The sequence below is a fragment of the Brachyhypopomus gauderio genome, chromosome 4, assembly GCF_052324685.1.
Source record: "Brachyhypopomus gauderio isolate BG-103 chromosome 4, BGAUD_0.2, whole genome shotgun sequence".
In the NCBI taxonomy this organism is placed as follows: domain Eukaryota; kingdom Metazoa; phylum Chordata; class Actinopteri; order Gymnotiformes; family Hypopomidae; genus Brachyhypopomus; species Brachyhypopomus gauderio.
Window position 1 is genome coordinate 11,995,483 of NC_135214.1, and position 24,722 is coordinate 12,020,204.

General features: G+C 43.8%; 1 protein-coding gene across 9 annotated transcripts; it reads right to left on the reverse strand.

The window, feature by feature from the left end:
- Positions 1-8,348: 8,348 nt before the first annotated feature.
- On the reverse strand, positions 8,349-24,575 carry LOC143512203 (histamine N-methyltransferase-like). 9 transcript variants are annotated; one of them, XM_077002234.1, is made up of 8 exons: positions 24,453-24,575; positions 11,547-11,581; positions 10,453-10,594; positions 10,287-10,339; positions 10,084-10,191; positions 9,568-9,698; positions 9,348-9,441; positions 8,349-8,920 (listed from the first exon to the last, which is right to left on the reverse strand). In XM_077002234.1, exons 1-8 carry the CDS (start codon positions 24,554-24,556, stop codon positions 8,571-8,573), a joined length of 1,017 nt encoding a protein of 338 aa, XP_076858349.1. In that variant the 5' UTR covers positions 24,557-24,575; the 3' UTR covers positions 8,349-8,570. The 9 variants fall into 9 exon arrangements, 6 of the variants coding, with proteins under 6 accessions (XP_076858349.1, XP_076858352.1, XP_076858350.1 ...); XM_077002237.1 differs by lacking the exon at positions 24,453-24,575 and adding an exon at positions 22,839-22,876; XM_077002235.1 differs by lacking the exon at positions 24,453-24,575 and adding an exon at positions 22,063-22,124.
- Positions 24,576-24,722: the final 147 nt, after the last annotated feature.

Consider the following 24,722-nt stretch of genomic DNA (forward strand, 5'->3'; position numbering starts at 1 on the left):
TTACCTACACACTCAACCACATGGGGTAAAAGAATGACGTCCCCAGGACAACCAAACGGACGCCTGGGTTTCTCCAGTCCTCTTTGGGGACTTGCTGTAGATCAGAAGCATGGAATCACCTGGGCACTGGCAAATTTCTGGTGTCTAAATGACTGTAAACTACGCATTTATGCCACACTTGTGAAAATAACATTAGTTTGTTTTGAATTCGTCTCATCGATCCCTGCTTCTACCGTAAGTTTAAAACGTAATCTTGACAGCACAGGCCGCTGTGATAAGGCACTTCAACTGGGTCAAGGACTCGTCCTGAAGTTACGCAATCATAATTACAGCGCGTGCCGACTTCCCTCACTGTGAGCGGCGCGAGACGAGCGATACCAGCCCAGACGCAGGATTTTAAGTCCATTGTGTCGCGTTCATCGTGAATGAATCGGTTTTGCTGCCGTTGTGGAGCCCTTGAGAGGCGGAGTCTGTAATTAAACCAGGTTCTTATCTGTAATACACTAGTTGGGACGAGTCTGCCTGGTTGCCTCGTTGACGGATCTGGATCTTACACACACATACACGCTGATTTCTTACGGAACAACACAGTAGACTTGGGTTTCGCATGGCTGGGTGTAGTTTTGGAGATCCCGAAAATGACAAGATAATTTTTTTTATACAAAGCTCAAAAAGCAAGCCTAGTTAGCTACATAAATCCAACACCGCGATTTCTCCACATGAAGTAACCAAATTACATTTCCATTAAAGCTTTGTGAAGTAGGCTACATCGGGTAAATAACGTCTTATGAGATCATGCGCAAAGTACAGGAGAGGCATCAAATTTACTGCAGTTCATCTGCATACATTTGAGATCAGCGCTAGAGGACGGCGACTGCTCCGAGCGCGCGCGCAGCCTGGGGACTACCTTTGCGCCGCGAGCTCTGAGCAGTAAACACCAGGGTCACCTCTCCAGCCTTATACGTTCACTCTGACTTGGCTATAGCACACCGCCATTTCACAGGCTATTAAAGCATGCCCACCAATGCGGGGAATATGTCCGTGCAGCTTGTGGGATGGAAAATCATGAAATTTCTGAATTCCATCTTTTGAAAATACCCCAGGCGTCCCGCGCAGGTTTACGATCCGCAGATTAGCGGCGTTTTCCGGCAGAATGTACAGCCGGCGGCTATTTCTGGAGGAAACTGATTTTCATACTGATGTGCGATGTCGAGTCCTCTCTAGTCCACATATTGGCTCATGCATCACCTGGCTCGTGGAGCTGACAAGCCTCACTGATAGCAGGAAAGCGGACTGTTCCTCCTTTAATAAATAAACAAGTTAAGCGGTACTGCGGCGTTTGCCCACGCACCAGGCCTGACGATGAACGGCAACACATTTCATTATTACCGTTAAGACCGCGTAGCGCATACCACTTTCACCTTCATCACGGCCCTGCGCAGTATGACTGCACCTCTGCGTAATGCCATAATTAAAACGGAATACGTTCACGGCATAATGTTTTATCATTACTCAAGAAAAAAACAATCAGCTTTTCTAATGACGAGCAGCTCGTGAAATATTGCTAGTGTTTTAATTTATCCATTTATTCTCAGCCTACCATTCAAACCAGATGAATGTTGACACAAACTAATTTGGTCCCACGCTTTGACCTCTGTGTGTGCGTGTGTTCATAAATATGCATCTAAACACATTGAAAACTCTAGAAAAAAACACCTTAAAAAGGGGGTAATATCAGAGCTATTTATTTTACCTTTGTGATCTATATGACAGTGGAATAAATGTTTGTAGGTTTATGCAAAAGCTTTTGAAAGTGAGCCAGTATTAATTTAGTCAACACTAAATTGCTGCTGTTGTCCATTGCGATGCCTGTTTGTAAATGCTTCGTTTAGCAGAGCCAGAACAGCAGTGATATAGCGTGAAAAGCCTGGGGTGTTCATACTCTTCACTGAGCTGATGTGGGACAGACTCTGCTTACACACACTTCACACTCACGTCATGTGACTCGCGTAAAAGGACACACACACACACACACACACACACACACACACACACACACACGCACACACACACACACACACACACACAGACCTGCAGAAAGAGGGAGAAAAGTGAAGGATAGGGAGGGGGAGATAAAGAAAGTGACAAACAGGGAGAGGGAAAAGTGTGTGAGAGAGAGAGAGAGAGAGAGAGAGAGAGAGAGAGAGAGAGAGGGAGAGAGAGCTAACGACTGACAGTCATGAGTGTCCTGCATGGTATAATAACAATCACATCACATTATTATTATTTGCAGAACAGAGCCATGCTGGGGCTCCTCCGTGCCCTCTATGAGCTATGACCTCTGGAGACAGAATGCCCGTTGAAATTGTGCTTTATTGAACCAGAGCTTGTCAGCATTTTTGGGGAGCTAGTAAAGTGAAATTGTGTCATCCTTTATAAAGCAACGCACTGCTGACAGCAGCCACGAAGGACTCATTACTCTGGAGTCTTACTGCACTGTGCTTTAGTGATGAATAACATCTTTCTCAGGAGCATCCAAAGTACAACTACCAGGAGTATCTTTACCACACCTGCATGGATCATCTCAAACTGGACCAATTAGATTTGCTTCCTCTATGGATCATCTCAAACTGGACCAATTAGATTTGCTTCCTCTATGGATCATCTCAAACTGGACCAATTAGATTTGCTTCCTCTATGGATCATCTCAAACTGGACCAATTAGATTTGCTTCCTCTATGGATAATCTCAAACTGGACCAATTAGATTTGCGTCCTCTATGGATAATCTCACACTGGACCAATTAGATTTGCGTCCTCTATGGATCATCTCAAACTGGACCAATTAGATTTGCTTCCTCTATGAATCATTTCAAACTGGACCAATTAGATTTGCTTCCTCTATGGATCATCTCAAACTGGACCAATTAGATTTGCTTCCTCTATGGATAATTCCAAACTGGACCAAATAGGTTCGCTTCCTCTAACAGCAGGCATCAGCTGTTCATCAGCACTCATTAGGGTTATGTGGACTTGAATGGTCACGTGTGCATTACTGAACACAGGAGGCCGCAAGTAGCACATTGTGAAATATAGAACTGAAACAAAGAGTGATAAAAACACAGCTGAAATAACAGAACCAGGTTGGGTTTAACAAAAGCGACCAGACGAGTGATCTTCCTTTATGGCTGTTTGATCGGTGGATTGACTGACTGGAGAACAGACAACACACAGAACAGACTAGTAGTATGTATTAAGTGCTGGTCTCTGGCCTCACTGGACTGTTGTTCACTTGAAGCTAAATGAAGCAGAGGTGCAGTAATGCAATTTTCAAACATGCTGGGTTGTTTCAGAAATAAATCGTCTTCCCTCCTACTCGACAGTGGAAAAGGCATTACAGTAAATAATCTGTAAAGGGCAATTTTTCAGGCTAAAGAAAAGCATCAAACTGACACATTTGTGCTAAAAAATTGTGATAAAACGTTTGTGGTGATCCCCAATTTTCATGGAATGCACAGGGCTGCACATGTTGGTTTACCTTAAGACTAACTTGACAGATATGCCAACTCTTAAGCTTTCTTAATTAAAACTGTAACCAGTGGAACATGATGAGGCTTTTAAAGACACAGAATCACCTCGTTAGTGTTTCCTCTTAAAACAGCGCCTACTGCATTAAGTTTGAAACCTTTCTTACACACAATTATGCTTCATGAGGGACAATAGACTTAAGATCGACAGGACGGACAACGCTAGAAATGGCTTTTTAATATAGCCAGAGTTAAAACATAACTTGATTAATACAATGAAACGCACCTCCTGTGGATCCAGGAAAAAGAAGAGCTTGATTATGAGATCTCTCTGAAACTGATACGGCCCTCTGCTGAATAGAGTCCGGTTCTGATGAACAGAGATGAGGATCGGAGCGCCTTGCTGTTGAATACGATTACGCAGAGAAATATAATAACATACGCCCGGTTGCAGCTGTCAGTGAAAAAGAATGACAGTGAATATCTGTATCACGATGGCCCGAATTTTCTGTAATATGTGAAGGGACAGCTGGAAAAATATGAATTTGAGGGAAATCTGAAGTACTCGGGGCTAACGGAGAACATGGGGCCTTTAGCCCTGTTGACTAACAGAACAGCTGACACTGTGTCTTAATTAAGCCAGTGCATACCGGTTTGCCTTAAGAATCTGGCCCAAAGCCTTTGCTAATTAACTTCACCACCCCTGTCACACACCTATCACGTGCATGAGCGTTCCTCCAGAGAGGACTTACCATGTGGCCACACAGAACAAAAAAACTCACGAGCTGGAGAATTCATAAAACAACGTAGAATTTCATGATATTTATCAAAAGATGGATTTAGCCAATTAATATTATTTCTGCAATGATTCCATTTAAACTGACAGATTAAATATGTCCCGTGTACAGTTTAATAAGGACATCGAGGTGTGAAATATCATTAACAAATCATATATCACTGCTATCTGCAGTCATCTCCCCATTCATCCCCACTCTCCTAAAAATGAATGCTTTTCAATGATCTGTCTCTAGATTAATGAGCTAGTCAGAGGTAATCTTGATTATGGCTGTAGACCCCCGTAATTCCATCCTCTTGTATTCTGTTTAGCAGGAGAACTTATTCCAGCCTTTCAATCACCTGCAGATCATTGAAGCACCTCCTCCAAACGCTCTGAAATTCCAGAGAATCGCTCAGATCCCAACAGGGCCTGATTTAACTGACATCCAGCAATAGACCAGCCAAAGAGGACATCAGCAGTCATCGATCAGGGACCTGGGACGCAGCGTCCTGCCGGAGTGGGGTCGTGATACAGCTATGCCCACTAAACAGACCCGATTCCGCCTGAATGAAATACGTCCTGGCCACAGCGGTCCTGCACCCATATCTCAAGGTCGTGCGTTGGCTTTTACCCATCAAACACTCTGTGATGCATCGAGAGGGTCAGTGCCTGTCCTGCCCAAGACACTCACACATGACGGGCGATGCAGGACTGATGGATAAGGTAGGAGAGAGAGGCTGAAGAAAAATGATGTGTAATGGTGAGAGTCGTAAGACTTATTAGGTCACGTTAAAAGATGTTACAGGGCGTGAAGCGTATGAAATATGGACCGTGAGGCTGAGTCGTCTCTGGGTGGAAAGGGGTCCACACCCATATTTTGTTAAGATGTGTGACGTTTAAGCCCAGAGTCCTGTGTGTTTGTGTCCCACACCTGAGACTGTTGAACACTCTCAAAGGATTCCCCACACAATGCTCTCTGCTGCCTTCCTATCTTCCTATTTTTTCTTTTCTAAACAAATTTTTGAATGCCAATGTGTACATTAAATTCCCTAAAACGTTTTACAAAAGATCTTAAATAATAATCTGTTTAACATACAATATCCTAATATATAAATAGATCTTATATAAATCTAATATGCACAGATTAACAAATCCTATCGGCCTAAATAGTAAAACAGGTTTGGATGTGCACGTGCACACACAGGAAAAATGCTAAATTAAGCCAGTTTTAACTGAAAAAGCATGATGACTACTACTGTTTTGCGTCTATAATAAGCATGTAATTAGTTGAAGCAAATTATGAGACTGACAACATGGCTTCTGCGCTCCGTCCTCCTGGGCTGGAGAACTGCAGCCTGAGGCTCCGACAGCAACGCTAGTTCGGCTGAAGCTTCTGAGACGAAAGATTCAGTTTGCCTGCTTGTCACATTCATTCAAGTAATGAACGTGTGTATGTTCACAGCACTCCACTAAAGCTGCTGTCGTCCAAAAACAAACAAAAAAGACCGTCTAATTAGTCACATTTCTCAAACTAATCCAAGACTGTTTTCCAGGGAAGCAACAGGAACCCAGTCGGTCACTGCCAAGTTTGCGTGATATAGAACGTGATACGATATAATACAATAAGGACAAACAGGTGGGTGTTTTCCCAACTGCAAGACGTTTAATGTCGGCAAAGACTTAATTAATTGCTAAACTAGTACGACTGAAGTGTTGATCAGGTGTTGTCCACTGCGTCATTTGGCCCAAGGTGAGTAAATCTACCTACAGACTGATCCGCTGTGTGTCAAACACTAATTAATCGCGTACCGGAGAACAAGCTTAGTTGCCTTATACTGCCACCTGCTGACCGTGTTTGTGACTACATCTTAAACTGAAAACCAGTGTGAATTTGGACTGCATGCATTGACTGTACACAGATCTATGTACTCAACAGTTAACACCTCTTAAATCTGTATTGTTAGTTATTATACCCAGAGAAAGGCTGTTGTATCTACATGTGGGACAGCAGATTCATTGCTGAATATCTTTATATAGACCACTGAAGAAACGCTTTTCTCCGTAAGACGTGTTGCAGGTAGTTTCATCACTTTGCATTACATGTTTGAAAAGGATACTTACTGTAATCTACGGCATAATACTGCATCCGGTTGTGTAGGATAAAAGTCACTAAATGATGAAATTTAAGGAAAGGGCAACGTAACTGTAACTGTGTGGCTGGCCAAGGGTGAACCATGTGAGCCACCATGGGATTTTGGGGTAGATAGGAGTTCAATTATTGAATTTAACTACAACTGGGAGAAAGAAAACAGAAAACGGGCAAAAAGAACAGTCAGGAGAAGGTAGAGACGAAGGTGGAGGAGAAAACAAAAGGTTGCAGTGAAAACAGAACAAATGATGCCGGGGTAAGGACTGGCTCTCTCATACAGCGAGGCACAAAAATTAAATAAACTCCCCAACAAAAAGAGTAGCAAAAAGAAAACAAGGAAGATGGAAACAAACTTGTTCATTAGATTAAAAGGCAACAGCTTTTAGTGGAAGAGAAAAAACATCCCGAGACCAGTGTAGCTCGTTTGGCTCGATTTAACCCGTTGGTGGACGGTGGACGTTGGTTTAACTCTGGTGGACGGTGGTGGTATGGCGCCGCGGCCAACCCTTACAGTAACCACTCTGGAGGACACGCAAACTATGGGAACTCTGTGTGCTATATGGGAACGTTTCCCTAACCTGCATAGTTTCTCCAAAAACCCACAGGGGTGCGTGTCCCTGGACAGACTTGCTTCTCTGTGCTGTGGGCCGAGCCAAAGCTGAGAAGCTCTGTGTATCAGGAGCCTTCTCCACTAATCCACTCCTGCTCACGTGGTTTGTGAAGGATCAGAGGTCTGCATCATCCTGTCCTGCCGTCCCGAGTTTTAAGTGAAATAGTTATACAAAGCATTTACCTATTGATAGAAAAGTCATTTAACTAAATTATTAATGTTTATGTCTCAGGAATTTAAGCTGAACAGCCAGTAGATAGTGGTATAAGGTATAGGAAGCTCATGTAAACACACACACACACACACACACACACACAAACAATAATTGCAGAATAATTCTGACAGACTGCATCTAGGAAGGCAACTCCTAACTCACTCTAGAGGACAGGAAATGCAGGTCTAAAAGTTGAACAAAACCCAAACCATTTGAACAGTCATTCCAAGTGGTGATTGACTACAGAATATTGTTATTAACCTCAAGGTGATCTTGCTCTTAAGAGAGCTCACAGTTCAGCACAGCCTGCACAGCCTATACTACAAATAGGCTCCCTATTAAAACCCAGAAATATGGAACTACCTGAGGGGGCAGAGCCAACATAGTGTGTCGATCTTTAAAACCAGGCAACATCCCACCTGTTTATCTAGGCCTTTGGTTAAATCAATGCACACTAACTATATAACATCTGGATATTCCCATGTTGGACTGTGTGGACTCACCTAACCTGAACATGCACTACCTGGCATCCTGAACACACCTGAAGTAGCATGACGTCTTAATTGCAGTTGAAAACTATTCATTTGCAATTGTTTCTATTTAACATTCATTTGTATGTGTAGTGATGTTAACAGAATGTATTGCCTTCTGATGTCTCCAAGAGTTTATTTTTGTCTTACTGTAATGCACTCTACACAATGTCAGGCACAATACTTACTCAACAAGACATTGTCCAAATTATTATAAAGTTGAATGAAAGTGTTTGAGTTCAGTAAGAATGCTCTGTATGTGAGAATATTCACACAGAACATCAATGTTAGATGCACCCAGCTGATAAGACCACAGTACACTATCTCTCTGAGAGGGTGGACACTGGCAACATCAGTTATACACATATAGAATGTAACTAACACACCGAACATGAGTAGACAAACATTTTAATAGCCGATCCTACCCATTGCTACATGTGCTCCTATTATCCATGATCTAATGTAACCAATCAAAATGAGCATGCAGCTTGGGTAAGTATTTTGCACATTTACCTGTCACATGTATTAATCACAGGGGAAGTGCAAGTTTAAAAGTCTTTATTCAGAGAACAAGAAAGCAGGTTAAGATTACAGGTGTGGTGTGTTAACAGGGTAGGTGTGAAAATGGCATGTCTGAGGTATTTGCTGTCTGAGTGTGAGGCATGTTAGGGATTGGAGTTGTTAGTGTTTTTTGAACCAATGTGAACTATGCAAGCTATGGGTCAATGAATAAGACTTCTACGCTATGCTAGTGTTGATCAAGCTATGGGTCTATGAGTAAGGCCTCTATGCTAGTGTCGAGCATGCTTTTGCCATCCTCCTGCTTGATGTAGTCCCTGAGCAGCTTCAGCACTCCTTCCATCAGTTCTGGAGAGGCGTTCTTACTGAAGTTCTGCACTTCGGTCATGCTGTCCAATAGCAACTCGCCCTTCACATCCCCAGGAATGAAACAGCTGGTGACATCCATGTACGAGGGCAGGCTGTAACTCTGGTAGGAGATCCCTTTGGTGTCCATGAAGTTCTTCACATCTTTAGCGGTAAGGAACTGATTCATGCCACTTTTGCAGAAATGGGCCCCATAGGTTTCCCACAGCATTGTATCAAAAGTGTCTCCTGCAGGGGGAGCAGTAAGGTAGAGAGGTTCTTAACACATCAGCAACCGACATCTGCTCCTTCTACCTCTACAGTGCCTCGGTTCTGAAAGCAGTGTCCAGCTCCAGTTCTGTGGACACTGCCATGGTGTCCTGGTTTCTCTACATAAGACTTGAACTTGGGCTCCAATTAGTAACCAGTCGGTGTTAATGAGGGTGGACTGGTTGGCAGGTTCCCAGCACTGCAGGTGAGAATTAAATGTGTCTAGGAGCCTCCCACAGTGTGATCAAGAGTGTGGTCAAACAAGCTCACACCACATGATGAAACCAGTGCTGGAATTCAACCAATGCAGGTATTAAACCTGTCCAGGAATTATTTTTGTTTAATTGTTATTCCCTGTTACACTAAACTACACTCAGCAGTATCTTAACAGGATGGCTTTGTGTACCTGGGAGCAAAATGATGAGGAGTTTGCCATTCTTCCTCAACAGACTCCTGAAGAACAAAAGCGTGGCGTCTGAATCCTCCACGTAGTACAGCATCTGTGGAACAGTGTGAATGCAGCTTTGGACGTCAGTGGAAACAATTTCAGGGGGTTCAGGTTACTGAAACATTACTGAACTGTGGTGGTAAGACCACTGGAGCACTACTCCACAACTGATTTGAACCTGAATCATGTGGATGAAATCCATCTTTTTATCAGGGTTCCTCTCTTTCCAAGCCTTCTCAAACTCAGATGTTTTCATGTTATTCCAGGTGAAGGTAACGTGATCAAGGTCTGATGTCTTTGACACCAAATCTAAAATACAGCAGATTATTCTGTTGAAATACTGCAAGTCAACACATTCCCACTATCCAACGTATTGTACAGAGAGTTTATGTACTTTTGCTAGCATGCTGCGTTAATCTGGTTTTCAGTGTTCCATCTTATTGGATTTTATTATATCTTACATTATATCTGATACACAATGCTATACAGTAGTTTGCTGTAGGGTGGAGTTCATATAGCTCAATTTTGGCTTCATTGCACATTAATGCAATTTGTTATACTGTAGAGTTGTGAACATGACTATACTAATACAAATTCTAATAAAAGTTAACTGGCAGGTAAAATGAATGTCAGATGAATTTGATGAGCTAGAACAGAGCGCAGATGGTCAATGATCCAGCATGTCAGTCTGCACCTTTATACTTATCCAGCATGTCACTGCTGGGCTCCACCACCTCATTGTCCACTTTGGCCTTAGGGTGGAGTAAACGGAGCTGGCGGATGATTTCCAGGTCGATTTGACCTGGTGATAGAATGAGGTGTGCAACACGCCATCAGAATGTGCATAACTGCATAATGCAGTTATAATGGAGTTGATGCAGATATGAAGAGTTATACCTAAACCACTTCCCACCCCCATCACATTGAGAGAAGTTTTGCCCTCTCCGATACTGCAGTAGGGGAAGAGAGAGAGAGAAAGGACTTGAGAATTTACAAACAAAACAGTTCACACATTTAAATTTTATGAAGGAACAAAGGTACCTGTGTACACACGAGAAAATACCTGGTCAGTGCGTCTTGTAGAGGACCCTGAATGAAAGTGATCATACACTGGTGTTCAGTGGAGTTCTTCAAACATTCATCAAATGCCTCCAAGTATCTGGGGTTACTGTCCATCAAGCTGTTGAGGGTAGCTGCCATGTTTCCTAAACAGAGACACATTAAAGCCTGATCCACGTGTCTCTAATGTTTATACATAAACATTAAATACTTAAATATACGCTGCTAAAAACACACACATTGTAGTGCGGAGTTGTGGGAGGCTGGACGCAGGTGCAGACGGTGAAGAGATAGATTTATTAACAAAACTAACAAGTTACACACACAGTATACTGACAAAGAACTAGCACAACCAAACATTAACCAAGAACACTAACACTGAGCGAAAACACTAAGACAACAAACTGGGAAGACATACAAGCTAAAGAGCAATAAAGACATAAAATAGCAAAACTACCAGCTATACAGAGAACACACAGTACTTACAATAACCAATAACACAAGAGACCAAACACAGGACTTAAATACACAAGACTAAATGAGGAACCCAAGACAGGTGTGAATGATGATCAGGGGGCGGGGTTACAAATGACATGGGCGAGGCCAGGGAACACATAGGGAAACCAAAACACGAACAAAGACAGATTGACAAAGGGGGTGGAGCTAACCATGACACACATCTTCACAAGCATGGCTGGGAAAACAAAATGAACCAATCAGCTAAACAGGTGCACATGCTCCACAGATGTTTTAAATATTTTTATTTTTATTTTTTGGTTTTTAAACCAGCGCGAATGTGATCATTTAGTTATATTATAAAGCATAACTAGTTAAATGATCTTCACATCCAACCATTTACAGTCATGAGGACCATCAGTGTACTAGTATCTGCAGAAACCCAGGCACCGTTAATTATCACACTAAAGGTATGTTAATAACCTGAGCTATTGTCACAAAATAACGCTGATAACAAGAACACTAGCATTTAGTATGAATAGGGGCACTATGACCCAGCAGGAGTACACCTCGTGTACTGTTGGACCCGGTTGTTTCAGAACCGCCCAGAAGGGGGAGCCGTTTTTTATGGTTTAAGCTCACCTATTGTCCACGTGAGTAGGTGAATGAGTCCGTGTCTGAAAAAGAAAAAAAAGTCACAGTAAGTGTTAGCGTCTTCGTTTAGCTTTACTTGAATCAGTACTAAAAAGTTAAAAAGCTCCTTATATTTAAAACTGGACACTCCTCTTTTTTTTTTTTTTTTAGATTTGCTTTCTTTGTTTTCCTGGCTGGTTGTCAGTTAGTGAACTCTTTGAATGGAGCCGGATCCTTTGGCTCCATTCCTTTTAAAGAGCCGTTCAAAAAAAAAAAAAAAACCTTTAACGAAGGCAGGAGACGCTACTGGGTGAACTATTAGACAACCTTGATATTAATATCAATGGTGAACAATTATGCACGTTTTGCTATCCTTGCACTAAATGTAGGCCTAATTCAAACACTAAAATGAGAAAAAATATTTCATAAGTATTAAAATTGACAAGCATATTTTAATAGCAATGGTTAAACAATGAAATTGTTTTAAAATAATTGTAAATAAATAAAGTTATATAATAAATAAATAATCGGTTTTAGGGCCAAACTGGGCCTACACTTCAAACATAAAAAACAATTAGAAACACTAAAACAAAAATTTACTAAAGAACATTTTCCTGCGCTGCTCATTTGCTGAACGGTCTCTAGGTTTAAATTTGACGTGTTGCGACTGGCGCGAGGGTCCGCACGTCAAAAATGATGCAATCGTGGTGGCTCCGCCCATGCGCGCTGGCCCCGCACTTACACTTACATTTACATTTACGGCATTTAGCAGACGCTCTTATCCAGAGCGACTTACAAAGTGCTTTGCTTCTGATCACAGAATACATCCTAGGAAATAGTACAAATAGGCCAGAATTCAAGACACCATTGAGTCAGACTACTACTAAACTACAGTAGTCAGTATCATTACCTAGTGTTTTGCAAGTTAGACATTTGCCTAGAAACACAAAACCATAAACAGACATACAATTTAAGAACAACGGCAAGTGGTATCAGCTGAATTAGTGCTCTGGTAAGAACTCAACAAACAGGTGAGTCTTCAGTAGGGGTGTATTCAACTAAGGATTTTCATAGTCGAATCTGATTCGTCAGCTTTTCCCTTTAGTCGACTAATAGTCGAATCGGGTTTATTATTATTTTTTATTTAGAGCACCTTAAACGGGATCCCGTTCTCATTCAGGACTTTTTTCCTCTTCAAAGTAAAAACCTAAAACAGTCAGATAAATGAATAAACACGGTAGGTTGGCTTTATTCAGCTTTTATTTATTTACTTATTTATTTTTTTATGAAACGTTAGAGAACATTAACCGTCAGTGCGCATTGCGCATATCGAACTGTCAGACAGGCACTGTGCAAAATGTCAAAAATATTTTAAATAAAATATGCCTGCCTGAAAATATAAAAAATTGCCCCACAACAGCAAAAAAAAAAAAAAAAAATACAAGCAAAGGTTCAAGTAATGGGATTTAAAAGCAAACAACAACAAAAAATGTTTATAGGCCTACTTGCCGAGACGCACCGCGACGAGACGATACGACACGACTAAAACGACAAACGTTTTTTTTCGCCTTACGCGTTTTAAATGGTATGCCATGTTGGTTGTTGTCGTGCGAAATGAAAGACGTTGATGACATAACTTGCACTTGCACTTTACTTTGTTTGATTCATCTTTATGTTTTTCAAAATACTTTTGAAGTTTTTAGTAGCCATTATAATCTCGGCAGATGCTGCGGGTATTCTGTAGCGTGTTCAGTTCCGCTCGTTTGGATTGTGCAACAGCAGGGTGTGATTTATTAATGTGTAGTAAGGAAGATGCCTATTGTTAATGCGCAAACATCATTTTTAAATATTTATTAACAGAAATTAGGATGATTTTTTTGACAAAAGGTTATATATAACGAAAACAAAGATATTTCATGCAACAACTAATGCTTAGCTGCATCCTTGGGCACCCTCATGCAATTAGAATGGTACAATCGACTATGACGTTCATAGTCGACTAGGGGGTATAGTCGACTATAGTCGAATCAGCGACTACTGCAGGTCACCCCTAGTCTTCAGTCTACGCTTGAAGATAGTAATAGACTCTGCAGTTCTAGCAGCTAATCAGACCCTCTAGAAAGTCGCGATGTTGCGATTTGCAACTTCAACGCAACTTCAAGCAAACCCCGCGAATTCAGGGCGATGTTGCAACTTCAGCCAATCACCACAACTTTCCCGCAAATTTGACCAATCACTGATGTCGTCTTGATGTGACGTCGACAAACTCCCGCCTTACCTCCGTATATACGTTCAAGAGGAGCAGACTGAAAGCAGCATGAGCGACGAAAATAACGGAAAAGCAGTATCCCGGTACACTACATGAAAGCGGGGATAAACTGTCCAGATCCGTCCCACGAATTGATTATCTATGGCCCCCTGGATGATATTTAATTACTATTAGAACCAGGGCCGGCGCCAGAACATATACAGTGAGGGGGCGTCAGAAAATTTCGGGGGGGCGAACGTAAGTTGTTGTTGAGCGGGGGGGGGGGGTTGCGTGTAACGATTGTCGAGCGGCACCATGTAGCGATTGTTGTAAAATAAATGGATCTTATTTTTTACATTGAGGGGGCGGGACACCTCGCCTGAGGGGGCGACGCCCCCATTCGCCCCCCCGTGGCGCCGGCCCTGATTAGAACCGGCCCGCAGGCCACAGCCGCCCAATGGTGTTTTGCACGCACAAACACTACATTCCCCACAATGCAACGGTAGCCCGCGAAGTCACTGCAGCTCACGCAAGCGGCGAGGGTCTGAGATAAAGTTTATAAGTTTAAACTTTGATCTGAGATTAAGTTTAAAGTCAGAGATAAAGTTTATTTATCTCTGATCCATATCTATGAGTTACTAGTTCGCTCTGGTGCCAACCACTGGCGATCGATCTCGATATAATACTTAATTTGTGTCCATTTTACAGGCCGCCCGGTAACAACTTACGTTCGCTAACCCCACCCCTCCCTCCCCCCAGGTTCAAATCTCACTTCAAGCGATCTTGAAAAGTTGGCAACCCTGAATAAATAGGTAAATAGATAATTAAAATGGACTACTAAATAGAGGAAACCATACAACATTTACTCCCTATTGTAATGTACTCACAAAAAAGCAAAAACACACCGCAACTTCCATCGCAATTTTTTTGAAAAACACCCGCAACATCAAACATTTTAGCCCACAACAATCACAAAAAAGGCCCGCGAAATCCTGGTGGGACTGGCTAATGGAAGATCGTTCCACCATCTTGGAGCCAGGACGGAGAATAGTCTGGAGCTTTGTCTTCCATGAGACTTTAAGCATGGAGTTTCAAGTCGAGCCAAGCTTGAGGTTCTAAGTGTTCGCTGTACAGATCGGCTTTTTACCATGGACATCATGTAGGGAGGGGCCAGTCCATTTTTGGCTTTGTAAGCAAGGATCAAGGTTTTATATCTGATGCGTGCCGCTATTGGAAGCCAGTGAAGAGAGCGTAGTAGAGGAGTCACATGTGAGAACTTGGGTAGAGTGAAGACCAGTCGTGCTGCAGCATTCTGAATTAGTTGTAGAGGTCTGATGACCCGTAGAGGAAGACCTGCAAGTAGGGAATTACAGTAGTACAGCTTAGAGATTACTAGAGACTGCACAAGCACTTGAGTAGCTTCCTGTGAAAGGAAGGGTCGTATTCTCCGTATGTTGCAGAGGAAAAATCTGCAGGATCTGGTCAGCTTTGAAACATGTGTTGAGAAGGACAACTCGTTGTCCAACGTTACACCCAGGCTTCGAGCAGTTTCTGATGGTGTTAACAAGATGTTCTCAAAGGAAACTGTGAGGTTGTTGTGTGGGTTTGGGGTTCCTGGAATGTACAAAAGCTCAGTTTTGCTAGGGTTGAGCTTCAAGTGGTGAGTAGTCATCCATGAAGCAATATCTGTCAAGCATGCCGAGATACGCCTAGAGACCTGGGTGTCAGAATGAGGGAAGGAAAGAATTAGCTGGGTGTCATCAGCATAGCAATGATAATAGAAACCATGAGACAAAATAATGTCACCAAGGGAACAAGTATATAAAGAGAAGAGAAGAGGGCCTAGGACCGAGCCTTGGGGGACTCCAGTGGAAAGTTTACATGGATTGGATGTAGATCCTCTCCATGTTACCTGATAGGAACATGGAGAGAGATAATTGGTCATAGACTGCTCGCTACAGAGTTTTTGATAGAAAAGAAAGAAGTGATACAGGTCTGTAGTTGTTCATGTCAGAGGTGTCAAGTGTTGCTTTTTTCAGGATTGATACCACCCTTGCCATCTTGAACATGGTAGGCACATGACCCAAAACTAAGGAGTTGTTGATGATTGCCGAGATGAACGGAAGGAGTTCTCTTGACATATTCTGGAAAAGAGTGGAAGGAATTGGGTCCAGTGGGCATGTAGTAAGATTGCTAGAAGTCAGAAGTTGATGTATCTTGTCTGAGGAGAGAGGGGAGAAAGAAGCCAAGGAGTTGAGTGTTGGGTTAGGGGTACTAGTAGGAAGGGTGGGAGCTGGGGAGAAGGACTGACGGACTGCTGCAATCTTCTCTTCAAAGAAGATGACAAAATCCTCAGGAGTGAGAGAGGATGGAGGAGGGGTGAGGGAGGGTTAAGGAGTGAAGAAAAAATACTGAATAGCTTGCGTGGGTTGGATGCAGATGATTCAAATTTCTTTCTGTAGCAGGCCGTCTTTGCTGATGTGACTTCTAGTGAGAACTTTGAAAGGAGAGATTGATATGAGCGGAGGTCTGAATGTAGGCGACTACTCTTCCACCTCCTCTCTGCAGTTCTTAGATCTCTCCTGTGGCTGTGAAGCACTTCAGTTAGCCAGGGGGTGGATGGAACAGATCTCTTAAGCCTGGGGGAGGGAGAACACAGAAGATTTATGGATGAAGAGAGCATAGAGAGGAAAGTATCAGTAATTGTGTCCAGCGAGAGAGAAGACAGACAATTCTGATGAGGAATGGAGGACAAAATAGTGGGGTTGAGGGATTGATGGAGCGCAAACTTGGGTGAAAGTAAGAAGAATGTACAGGGGAAGTGTGAGTGGAGATGGCAGGGAGGGGGAAAGAAAAGGATAAAGTGATGGTCTGACAGGAGGAGTGGGGTGACTGTGATGTCCGATGTTCTGGTGTCACGTGTAAAGACCAGGTCCAGAATGTGGCCTGCTCTATGAGTTGCAGTGGATGGGTTGATGGTGAGGTCAAATGACGACAGCAATGGAAGGATGCAAGATGATTTAAGTTTGTCGGATGGAAGGTTGAAGTCTCCAAGGAGAATGAGCGGGTTTGCTTCAATGGTGAATTGACTAAGGAGGGTATCAAGTTCGTCAATGAAGTTCTCAAGGGAACCTGGAGGGAGATAAATCACAATGATGTGAAGAATAGTGGGGTAGGACACAGTGATAGCATGGAACTCAAAGGAAGAAATTGAAAGAGCTGAAAAGGAGAGTTGGGTGAAACGTCACTCTGGAGATAAAAGTAGACCTGTGCCACCTCCCCTTCCAAGGCATTGTGGGGAATGGGAGAATGAGAAGGCAGAGGACAGAGCAGCCGGAGTTACAGAGTTCTCTGGAGTGATCCAGGTTTCGGTCAGAGCCAAGAAGTGTAGCGAGTGGAGGGATGCAAGAGCTGAGATGAAGTCAGCCTTCTGGACAGCAGATTGGCAATTCCAGAGTCCTCCAGTCACTGTGATTGGAGTTTGTGGTGAACATTGTGGGTAAGTTAGGTTCCTGGTGTTGCGATGTCTATGATGGTATCTATGAGCTCTGTGAGATACATGCACAGGAATTGGCAGACACATTGTGGAATAAAAACAAGCTTTATGAATACTAGCAGGGAAATAAAATTGCAGAATAAATTGAGACTTAGCTGGGTTAGAGATTCAGTGTCTATGGAGGAAAGTAGATGAATCAAAAAGTGTAGAAATTTACTGCATAGCATCTGTAGCGGAGTTGTCCTAATTTATCTGTTTTAGTCAGTGCAGTATCCGCCCCTTAATTCACACCTTAGACCAGGGCGAAACTACACCTGGAGTGACTAATTCAGCGGAATGAACGAAGTCATGTTTGCAGGTATACACCATAACAAGGTGGATTTCAAGTACTTTTGAGGTCCATTTTCACTATTTACAGCACCTTATAGCTTTATTAAGTTTATTAAGTTACATATTTATACAAATATGTATTTATACATTTACGGCATTTAGCAGACGCTCTTATCCAGAACGACTTACAAAAGTGCTAAGTGTTTAGTCAGAATATGCATCTCTATCTAGTATAAACAGGTTTAAGTCCAAACTACTCGAGCTCAAGCACTGCCATAAACAGTTGCCAGTGCTGACACCTAGAAAGAAGACAACAAAATATAAGATTAGACACAGAGCAATCTCGTTACTGTTTCTCTGTGGGAAAAAAGACAACCCCACAGAGTGAGTGACATCTCCCCGTAAAGATGTCAGAAAGGCAGAAGTCTGCCCAGGGCAGAAAAAGGAGAAAAGAGGAGGAAGAAAGTCAGAAAAACCCTACTGTATGTTGTACTGTAAAAGTTCTCTTCAGAAAGGTAGTTACTAGCTAGCGAGTGATAGTGTCAGTTACCCCCTTCCCTAAACTCATTAAAGAAATTTGAAAAGACAAGATGCCAAGACAAGATTTGGCACGTTGCGTCACATCACGTGGTTAATATACTGCCACAATTTTACAACACCGTCATCATATTGCCCAATCCTAGTAGGTGCTATTATTAGCTTAGCTCTAGTAAGTTTTAAAAATAAATATATATTAAAAAACTCCTCTGTTAATTTCAGATGCACGTTTGAAATAATAACAATGTTGCAGTAGGAAAATTGCACTGATTTGCACTGGTGGTAGTTTTTTTGGTAGTTTTTTTATTTATTAATAATATTTCAATGTTGTTCTCTGTACTACCTTATGTAAAATAGTTTTAAAATATTTTTTGTGCAACACCTTTATATTTATTTCTACTTATATGGTAATATTTATAATTCATTTCCTTTTTTTTTCTTTAATACTGATACAATTGTGACGTGCGGAGGAACGGACACGACACGTAGCAGATAGGTGCAAACACGAACTTTACTTTGACAATAAAGACGCAGCTTCACTGCGGAGGCGCAAGCACAACAATGTAACACTCACACTGGCATGAAACTTAGACAAAGACGAGCACACGACACTGCGCGAACGCACATTAAATAGGTGAGTTACACAGACCCATGTGACCTCGAGACAAGGCACAGGTGTAACAAACGAACACGCTCACAAACAACCCACACCCACGGAAGTACAAACATGGACATAACGGCACGCAGACGACGTCATGACACGCCCACAGGGAAGGGTCCGGAGCTGTCACCGTGACAGAACCCTCCGCCAGGGGCTCGCTACTCCCGGAGCGTCCCGCGTAGCCGGGAAGCCCCGAACCAACACCGACGGGGCAGGTCCGGAGCCGCCGGGATCGTGAGCCTCCGAGAGCCGTCACCCCCGACGGCGGGAACCGCCGCGAACAGCTCTAGCACACCCTCCCTGGGAAGACAGGGGAGAAAACATTAAACAATGGCACGCTGACAAACACACACACTGGAACATGAAACACCAATGGCACAAAAGGGAACAGTGGGTTAGGGAGACACAAGGGGACAGACAGAAACACCGGAACACAAACATTCAGCCCCGAAGCCAGGCTTCCCGCCTGAGGCAACGCCGGTAGCGTCGCGAAGGCTCCGGGGGCTGGAGACGCTGCAGCAGGCGGTGCTCCTCCCGCCTGTTGCGCCTGCTCGCCGCCAGGTGCCGCACGGCCAGCGGACGCGCTGGGTGGAGCGCGACTGGTCGACCGCTTTGGGGCAGTCCCTCTGGCGGGCGCTCGGGGTGCAGCGTGACTGTCCGACCGCTTGGGGGCAGTACCTCTGGCGGGCGCTCGAGGTGCAGCGTGACTGGCCGACCGCTTGGGGGCGGTCCCTCTGGCGGGCGCTCGAGGTGCAGCGTGACTGTCCGACCGCTTGGGGGCCGTGTTTCGGGCGAACGCGCGAGGTGCAGCGCGGCTTGCGGCCCGTTTGGATGCAGCGAAACCGGCGGGGCTCGCGGCGACCCACCCCCTGGGTCCGCGGCCCCCTCCGTTGCCAGGCCAGCCCCCTCTGGAGCCGGTATCGGGGGTGGTGTCCATCTCCGGCTCCTCCTCCTCGGCCACGCTCCAGTCCATGGACCGAGCGGGGGTCTCGCATCGGGAGTGTTCCATGGGCTCCTCCTCGCAGGAATCCCCACTCTCCGATGCGATCGAACTGTCCGGTCCGCTCCCGCCTCCCTTGTATACTGTCGGGAGCGAACACACCGACGGAGGGCTCTCCCCCTCGCTCTCCTCGCCGTAGTCGGAGGGAAGGGGACTGACGTCATCCCCTCCGTAGCGAACGGTGCTCTCCGAGCAAACCGACGGGGAGTACCCCTCTGCCTCCGAGTCCACCTCTGTCGCCTCACTCTCAGATGGCGGAGCACTGACGTCTTCCTCCCCGTAGCAGACCGTGCTCCGTGAGCACACTGACGGGGAATACTCCTCCTCCTCGGAGTCCGTCCCCTCCGTCTCGCCCTCCGACGGTGGGAGACTGTCCTCCTCACCTCCGTAATCAACCGTGCTCTTCGAACACATTGAGGGGGGATAGGACTCCTCCTCCTCGGGAGGGGTGAGGGAAAAGGCGCCCATGCCCACCCAAAACGGCTCATCGGTCTCTTCTTCCTCGGGGAAGACCGAGAGCAGTGCGCTATCCTCTCCCTGCTCTGCGCTCTCGGGCACTGGCACGGGAGAAGACGCGTGCGGGGGTTCTAGGGACGCGGCGAGGTTCTGGTCCCTCCACATGCGGACCGCGGATTGACGTAGGTGTTCTGCCATCTCCGTGTCCTCCGCTTCCCGAGCCGCGCAGAGCATGTACGCGCACAACGGGTTCCCCATCATCTCCTGCTCGGAGACAGGGGCTTCGTGGTGACGGACCGGGGAAGAGCCGTGGTGGCGACGGCTCCTTCTCTTCCCTTTAGGCGCCCGGGTGGCGTATCCAGGCATACCTCTTTATTTTTGGCTCGTCTTTCTGTGACGTGCGGAGGAACGGACACGACACGTAGCAGATAGGTGCAAACACGAACTTTACTTTGACAATAAAGACGCAGCTTCACTGCGGAGGCGCAAGCACAACAATGTAACACTCACACTGGCATGAAACTTAGACAAAGACGAGCACACGACACTGCGCGAACGCACATTAAATAGGTGAGTTACACAGACCCATGTGACCTCGAGACAAGGCACAGGTGTAACAAACGAACACGCTCACAAACAACCCACACCCACGGAAGTACAAACATGGACATAACGGCACGCAGACGACGTCATGACACGCCCACAGGGAGGGGTCCGGAGCTGTCACCGTGACAACAATACTGTACTGATATTACATCTTTTATATTCGGTCTAAATGGACATTATTGCATCTTTTACATTCTGTCTACATTCTGTCTATATTGTTGTTGTTGTCATGGTGACCGGTGTCGGCCAGAGGAGGATGGGCTCCCCCCCTGAGTCTTGGTTCCTCTCAAGGTTTCTTCCTCATGCAAAAAACTAGGGAGTTTTTCCTTGCCACTGTCGCCTTTGGCTTGCTCACTGGGGGCTAGGACTCGGCACTTGTAAAGCTGCTTTGTGACAACAACTGTTGTAAAAAGCGCTATATAAATAAAATTTGATTGATGATTGATTGATACAATCAACCCAATGATTGATGATGCAGGGGGCACAAACCAAAATCTCACCTAGGGCATTTTATTTAACAGATGTGTATTTTCAAAACGCCCAATCTTAATCTCTTCACGTTCTCTCATATTTCCCGCTGGAATTATAAGAGGCTTGTATTTTTAAACGCAACATAATCGACCGATTCAGCAAGGTAGCTATTTGTTGTGAAACGAAATACAGTTACAATTTCTGTTTGCAAGTTCTGCAGTGTGTTTAATAGGCTATGCAATTAAAAAATCTCATCGATGAAACGGTCAAATATCGATACTCTGAAACCCCTTGTCGATACGATGTGATACAAATCACTCCTGTTCACGATATGATGTGATTCAAAAATGATTTGATAACGATATGACTTATTATTCGGTTTGATAAGTGATCATTCGATACAGTTAGTTGAGGTTTGAGGATGTATTGGCCTAACCCATCAGTTTTCTTAACTCAGTAGCACAATTCTACATTACTCTCGAACAATTTAATTGATGTATGCATCTGGTTGTTTTCAATAGAGCAAAACCAAAACATAATATAAAAAATGCATAATTCAGTATATTCAGACAGAGCATTAATTTATTCAACTGAATTATTCAGTTATCTATATTTATACAAAATGTTTAAAACATAAGATGAACAGTTTTTAAAAGTACTGTATTAACAAGGTGCATAGTGAAAATTATGATCTGCAACACTATTGTCTGCTAGACTTACGAGGGGGTAGCGGCCGCAGAGATGTTCACACTGTGCCGTCTTTTCATGTGTGTCGCCAGGTTCGTTGTGCTACTAACGTATTTGATAGCCCCACGGCATTCTTTGCAGATTGCGTGCGTCTTGTCAAGTTGACCACCTCACTTAAAAAATCCGAAATATTGCCACACATATGATTTTTGTGTCTTTTTTGGTGCATTAAATATCTCTTTGTCGTTGCTGATGCTCTCGTTTCCCTCCATCTTTGTTGTGTACTAGTGATGTGTCAGTCACGAACGAACCGGTTCAAAGAGTCAGCTCTTTTAAGTGAACGATGAGAGCTGGTTCCCCTCTAAGACACCCCCCCCCCCCCCCCGGTCAACAAAGTACGTTCGTCGCCACCCCCCGGTCAACAAATTACGTTCGCCACCCCCCATCAACAAATTACGTTCGCCACCCCCTCAAATAAGGAGCCATTTGGGAGCCGAAAGAGCCGACTCTTTATGAGGAGCTGAGCCAAAAGGTCCGGCTCCCTAAAAAGAGCCGAAATTCCCATCACTATTGTGTACGTCTGCGTGCTTGCGTCAGTACCTGAGGACACGATGGTGCATTTATGTTGCCTCAAAAAAAAAAAAAGAAATCAATAAAAATATGTTGCCTCTGAAAATATGTTAGAATAAGGAATAGACACTGGAAAACAAAACACCCGATTTAACCATGGTATTTGCCGATACAAAAAGGCTAGAGGAGATGCACCGTAAATTCGCCCGCAAATGAAACCCGATGCACGTTGAATCTACCTGTGCAGTTGAATCGCAGACATGTGTGCCGAATCACCGATTCACATCTCCCCATCCCTAATTGACACACACCAGGCTACATCTGCATCGAAATAACCATCGTGGAACAGCAGGAAGAAATTTTGACTTATTATACTCACCAATTGTTGGTCTTGCTTAAAAATACAACGCATTTAGTTGTATTCAATGTTTTAAAAAATTGTATGGCTCTCACGTAAATGCATTTTAAAACATGTGGATTTTATAGGTCTCTCAGCCAAAAAAGTTCCCAACCCTGCCTTAAATGGTCATGCCTTAAATGGCCACGCCTCTTTTAGAGAGACGTTTGCTCCGCTCACCAGTAAGAGTGCTTTGAGGTTTTGAATGGCTCTTCATTTACTTGCATTGAATCATTTTCAAACTAGCCAATATTATTTCAAATATGAGAGTTAAAGAAATATTTAGGTATGCAAGGTCTGGATCTAACTCTAAACTAAGTAAATATGATCTGAAGATGTGAATATGATCATTTAAGGATCTAACTGCACTTCATGTGAGACAGTTATATTACCTATTTCATTTGTCTTAAAACTAAATTAAAAGCACTGGTATTCAGTACTCTAGAGATTATATCTAGTACACATCTGTCACACCCTTGGGTGGGAACCCATTTCTGACTTTTGCCTGGGGATTCAAACTAATTAAATCCAGCCCTGAAAGACACACACACACACACACACACACACATACACACACACACACACACACACACACACTTGACTATATCACAGAACATTCAAAGTAAAAACACATTGGTACATGCCCTACCAGAAGCAAACAGTAACAGTAGCAAGAAAAAAGAAAGAAAAAGGCAAATGCAGTCAGTCACCATATTGTGCAAATGCGGCAGTGGTTAGAGCTGCTTTATCAACAAGCATTCAGTGTTACTACCATTCACAGTTACCCCCAGTGTTACCCCCATTTCTTAATCACATAGGGTGTGTGTGGTTGTGTGTGTGTGTGATGCTGCAGAATGAGCCAAACACAGAGACGAAGGCAAAGTGCAGAACAACTTTTAATAGTGCAGGTTACAGACACACAAGAAGCACGTCACATATTCTAAACAACAACTGACCAACAACGACAGCGAGGCACACACTTAAGTACACGGAAGACAATGAACAACACCTGCAGAACATTACGAAAGGACGAGACACACACACACACACACACACACACACAACATGGGAAACACGTGGACGTACATATATGGACAAGGACGAACGTAGCCACACACAGGCATGCCCATAATATTTGAATATTTTTTTTACAAAATATTTTTTTGTAATTTTTCAAACATTTTTATGTAGGTGGTGTAATCAGATGTCGGGGTTCTTAATTAAAACGCTACCCTTGCATGCCACATAACTGTGGTGAGCAGAATCAATTTCCCCAAACCAGCGGTTTGAGCAGGGATTGGTTGCTCAAACATCTTAACATAGATTATTTTTTACACAAACACACATTCACACACACACACATTTAACTACTCGGCATTTTGAGAAATGGTGCCCTGAGTGAATGCAAAATGCCTCTTAAATTCTTAGCAGCATAATATAACCAATAAAGACTTACCTCTGCCTCTTAAGAGTGATGAGTGGGAACCGGTTTGGAAACGATCGCTTTTTATTTCTTTGCGATTCATCAAATCTTATTGATGCAAGTCCTAGCAAGCACATGCACCACAGGTTTGTGCAGATCTTAAAACATGAAATGTTAAAATCTTGAAAAGTGTATGGCTGGGAAATTTCCAAGACGTACCCATCTATAATTACACCCACAAGTCTCTAAATGAAAGTGATTGGAGAACAATCCAAGCGTGTCTGGCATGAAGAAGACCAAATC